The sequence below is a fragment of the Seriola dumerili genome, unplaced genomic scaffold, assembly GCF_002260705.1.
Source record: "Seriola dumerili isolate Sdu_G_001 unplaced genomic scaffold, Sdu_1.0 BDQW01000052.1, whole genome shotgun sequence".
Classification (NCBI taxonomy): domain Eukaryota; kingdom Metazoa; phylum Chordata; class Actinopteri; order Carangiformes; family Carangidae; genus Seriola; species Seriola dumerili.
In genome coordinates, this window is record NW_019174307.1 from 11,868,196 (window position 1) to 11,873,644 (window position 5,449).

General features: G+C 39.8%; 1 protein-coding gene across 2 annotated transcripts; it reads left to right on the forward strand.

The window, feature by feature from the left end:
• The first annotated feature begins 515 nt into the window (after nt 1–515).
• Nucleotides 516–4,311, forward strand: cdca7 (cell division cycle associated 7). 2 transcript variants are annotated; one of them, XM_022740744.1, is made up of 10 exons: nt 516–551; nt 1,401–1,544; nt 1,654–1,776; nt 1,864–2,061; nt 2,194–2,271; nt 2,381–2,572; nt 2,678–2,806; nt 2,901–3,050; nt 3,142–3,278; nt 3,371–4,311. In XM_022740744.1, the coding sequence occupies exons 1-10, from the start codon at nt 531–533 to the stop codon at nt 3,402–3,404; spliced, it is 1,206 nt and encodes a 401-aa protein (XP_022596465.1). In that variant the 5' UTR covers nt 516–530; the 3' UTR covers nt 3,405–4,311. The 2 variants fall into 2 exon arrangements, with proteins under 2 accessions (XP_022596465.1, XP_022596466.1); XM_022740745.1 differs by having other exon boundaries at nt 2,390–2,572.
• Nucleotides 4,312–5,449: the final 1,138 nt, after the last annotated feature.

Genomic DNA, 5,449 nt, shown 5'->3' on the forward strand with positions numbered 1-5,449 from the left:
TGTAACTGAAATATTCATATTTTGAAGTTTGAGTACAGTGTCATATATCTCATTTATTATGCCCTGTGTACTTCAATGTGTGAGCAACTGCTGAACCTTAACCTGAACACACAAATCAGTTTCAGTTTGAAACTTTGATCTGAAGCTGGAGAGGAGTCAAGATTTTACCCGCCTTGTATGCAAATTGTCAAATAAAAAATTCGCGCCACGGCAAAGTACATGGAAGATACACTGCTTTAATTTCATAGATGCATAATACATTTATTTGTTTTTAAAAGTTTGTTAACTAAAAAATTAGAACATGTTTTAAAATGTGTATACCAAGTTTCGGCTAGTTTTTTGACCTTCCTTTTCTTACAGAAAGTATAAAATACGTGATTTTATTTTATGCATCTTTCAGGACTTTCCGGTGGCGCGGGAAATGAACAGAGCCCGGGCTACGTGCAGCTGCAGGACCTGCATTGTTCTCTGCAGAACTGCTGCACGTTGTGTTTGTGTGTCTGTGTGCAGGAAGATTTTTAAAAAGAAAAATGCCTTCCACCCGCTCTAAGGTAAGAGAAGCAGCCTAATTTAAAAAAAGAAAATTTATCCTTTCTCAGCAGTTTTATGTTTATCGCCTTGATAGTAAAATATCCAGTTATGATAACACTATAACAGTTAGGTTATCATTTAAATCCTACTTCTCCAGTTACAGTGAGCTAAAGTTAATGTTAAATCGGCCCTGCTTTAACATTTAGTAGTTATATTTATATATTACAATAATTGTATCGAAAAATGTACGACCCAGTTGCCTACATTTAGCTTGTTTTGTCACAGGGATGTGTCCCATAGGCACACTTAAACACTGGTCTAATAATCGATTACGGACAGAGAACTAACGTTATCTTGTATTTTTATATTTTGATTAGAGTATTTTTTAAATTTGTCTTATATTTACGGATTTTAAGCTTTTATGCTAAAAGTGGCGTTAAACTGAACATGTTCACGGGGCTTCAGGTTTTTAATCTTCTGACATTTTATTGACCAAATGATCAGTTGAGAAATGGACATATTATTGATCATGGTGGAAATAGTTACTTGTAGCTAGCCATTATGTAAATTATCTAAAGCTGAGCATGCAAGATCACCTAAAGAAATCAAATATTATTTATCCAAGTTGACTCAGACATTGGTGCCTACACAACTTAATGCATACTCCAGCAGACACACAGCCCAGTGGTCGATGCTCTAAGTGTCTTGGACTAGTATTCTCAGGTACCTTGTAAAGGTAGTTTGATAAACCACCCTCCTTCCATGTTTGCGGGCTATTGAGTTAAGACAGAAATCTCCTGACTGTGTAAAGTTAACTTTTAGTCAAAAAAGACTCATGTTTTCTAAACCCGTTGTTTATCATTTTATAGAAACTGGCAGTCCATCCACCTCCATCCACCAGGATGAACTTGAGGAGCTTTCGCAGCGTCCCGCTGGTTCCCATGGAGACTTCCTCTTCTTCCTCTGATGACAGCTGTGATAGCTTTGGGTCCGATGGAGGTTTTGCAAATACGGTAACAATAAAATACCAACTCTCAGCATAATTATAACCCCATTAAATGATGGTGAATGTGTACGATCTTTGCAGCACCATCTGTAACTAATGCCTGTGTCTCTGTTTAGAGGAGCAACTTAAGACAGACGAGGAGGATGGCAGAGAAACCAAAGGTGTTTGAAGCTACATCAGAGGAGGATACATGCAGTGGGTTTGAGGAGAGTGAAATCAACAGGCAGATGAAATCCATGGTAAGTTTGTGGGAAAAAAATCAATTTCATGACTTGGATTAGACGCCACAAAAGTTTATTCTAAGTGTAAATTGTATTTTCCTTCAGAAAGTAGACTCTGAACCACGGAGACGTGGCCGCAGACCCACCATTCTGAAGGTTGCCATGACATTCCCCACCAAGAAGCAGGGCAAGAAGAGGCCTGCATCCGAACCCCTCCCTCAACCCAAAGTACATGACTCTGACTCTGAGGAGGAGAACTTCATGGACAAGAGAGCCCTGAATATTAAGGAGAACAAAGAAATGGTATAGTCTACTCTATTTTCACATTTAATTATTTCTGAACTTGGATCAGAACTGCTCAAATTTATTCTGTATCCGTTCGTTCATTCATTCATTCATTCATTCATTCATTCATTCATATATATGTATTTATAGCTTGCAAAGCTCATGGCAGAGCTGAACAAAGTACCTGGACTGTTCCCAAGACGGATGGCAATGTCAGCATCCTCTACGGTAATTTCACTTAAAGATTAACTATTGAACTTGCTGTTTCACGCATACCACTAAAGCGGAGTGTGCCTTATCAGGGTTCTGTGTTTAACTGATATTTAAAACTCTTCAGCCCCGACAGGCACCTCGGCGGTCAATGGGAACCCCGGTAGCTTGCAGGAGAAAATCAGAGCGTTTGTCTCGACCCCACACACGATCCCGCACACTGGTGGATGGACCCCCTAGCCCGCCACCAGAGGAGGAGCCAGAGGATAAGTTCAGCCTGGTTCGCAAAAGCCGCTTCTATGAGGAAGAGTATGAGCCAGTAAGTCATTTCACATATGGTCTGTCTCCTTGTACGTTGCCGTAAATTCTAATAATATGCAGGCATTAATCATGTTCTAATTAACTGCATTTATTTCTTGTTCAGCCTCGTCGCCGTTGCTTCAATGGTACCAAGGCCATCCCTCATGTGGTGCGGCCTGTAGAGGACATCACAGAGGCAGAGCTGCAGCGCATCTGCCAGAATGTGCGGGAGAAAGTCTACAACAGCTCCACTGTAGGTTGCATATTCACTGAGAAGGTTTGAGCAGCTGCAAATTTTTCTTGTAAAGCTCCGTACCTGAAGATAAAACCTTTTTTCTTTCCCTCAGGGATCAACTTGCCACCAGTGCCGCCAGAAAACAATCGACACCAAAACTAACTGCCGTAATCCAGAGTGCATGGGAGTGAGAGGTCAGTTCTGCGGCCCCTGTCTCCGTAACCGCTATGGAGAGGAGGTCCGAGACGCTCTGTTGAATCCGGTGAGCTCTTTAACATACAAGGTTGTATTGACATTTGATCATGTATGTGACGGGCAAGTCTGACTCATTTCCTTCTCATTGCTCTTGGTAGGAGTGGCAGTGCCCACCATGCAGGGGGATCTGTAACTGCAGCTTCTGCCGTGCCCGAGAAGGCCGCTGTGCTACGGGGGTTTTGGTTTACTTGGCTAAATACCACGGCTTTGATAATGTGCATGCCTACCTGAAAAGGTGACTGGAACATCTGTAAACTTTTAAAATGTGTATTTTTGTATTATGTCTAAGTTGGTGAACACTAAAGTTCTCTCTGTCTCTGTCTGCAGCTTGAAAAAGGAGCTGGAAGAAAGCAGCGAGTGAAGTGTGGAGCAAGAAGAAGCTGCCCCTGGATCTGACTGACATGCTCCATGACCATTGTGACATGTGCACAGTTCAAACATTGTTCATAGTGCTATGAGCATTAAAACACAATACTTATTGTTCCTGATTGTGAAATTTCACATACTTTTTGAGCATTGACTGACATCTGGAGGAGGTACACACTGCCGCTTCTCTCCAGCTTAAAGCTTTCATTGTTTTTTGTTCTCCCACATGTTTTACTGCCTGTTCTTAAAAGCTGAGCCCTTACGTTAAGAATGGTTGATTGTGGAGCAAAACAAATTTTAGGAATTGTTTACTTACAGCTGTGTGGTTGTAATTTAACAAAAAAAATGATTGCATTGTTCTATGATGTACATATTCCTTAATCCCTGAGTATGTTTATAAAAAAAAAAAAAAAAAAATCCCCTTTTTATAGCTGAATCATCCTACCTGCTGCAATAACATTTCAGGCTTGTTTGAATGATCTACTGTATTTTACATTGTTTTAAATGTATATATTTTACAAAGCCCACATGGGTATGGGTAATTAGTCTCCAAGGGATTCATCTTTGTGCCTTTTTTTTTATTTTTCGCAAATCAACTTATGGTTTAACAAGTTGTTTAGCTTTTGTTTAAAGTGTACATGTACAGGAAAAAAACACACAGTTTGCTTTGCTTGTGCTGTCCTGTAAATATGTCCCAATGATCTGCGTGCTACTGAGGTGGCGCAGGTGGAAAGGGCATAGACTGGGGGCCACCACGAGGAACTGTGTGATATACTACAGCGCCTGGTTAAATATCCTTCATTAGATAACTGTCACTAATGGTGTGGAAACAATTAGCACACTCTAATGGGAATCTCATACCTGTAAATCATTTTATCCTGTTAAAGCACATTCTCGCTCTGCTTCAGTCTCTTTGGCTCATTTTCTGCCTTACACTGTTAAGTAGGAATGGTTGAAGGTGCCACTGAAGTGCCTATAGAGTTATGGCCTGCGTTTTCTGTTCAGAAGTGCGATACTCTACAGGAAATGACATGGAATTAACCTCTGTGTCGTTCGTCTTTGAAATGTACTTCATTCGACCTGCACCAGGACCTTCTCTGATTATATGATACTGTTTCAAAAATAATCAACGGCTGAGATTTCTTCTTTACTGTAATAACAGGTGGAGGTTGTCTTGATGCTGCTTGTGTTTATGAGGCCCTGCACCACTAACAGGGAGAGTGATGCTGTTGAGGTGAATATCTGTTATGGTGATGCTTGCTTTGTGCTTATTGGGTCAACTGTACATTTTCATTAAAGTGTTAATCACTGCACAATCATGTTATCAGTTTTCTTTGACTTGACCATCACTCTATCCAGAACAGTGGCAGCTGTAATTACTGTTATTGAAACATGAAGGAGAAATCCTGAATGCTGCTGGTGATTGAAGATCTTAAGGACTGGAGGCTGGAGGTTTATTAACATTTCTATCAGTGTTAGGCAGCTCCAGTCTGTGTTTATAGTGGGTCTGCATTCCTTCAGAGACTAAAACTTTGACTGATGTAGTCTGTTGGGTTCTCACTGTACTGCCTGCACAAGAATGAATGGGTGAGATAATTGGCATATGCCCCAAGCTGCATTAAAGGTACTATGCAAATAAAACTAACAATCGTTTTCATAGATAAGTAATCAAAACCAAACCGCTCAGTGACAATCCAAAATACTCCAAACCAGAAAAAAAGCATTAAACTAACATTTGAGGAATAGGTGAATATTTGACATTTTTACATGATAAAAGACCTACATTTTTTCATTGATTATTAAAGTTGTTTCTCCAGTCAGATCAACTAATCAATGAATTGTAAGCACAAAAATCGGATATTTCTTAAATAAGCCACAAAATAAGGTTTTAGAGACTTTCTTGATGTTTGGATACAAGAGTCCGTTATTGTGACTTTTTAAGCCTTACTCTACTATGATATTTTTATTACTTTTTATGCCTTGCTTTACCATGACATTTCTATGACCTTTTATGCCTTACTATACTATGACATTTTTGTG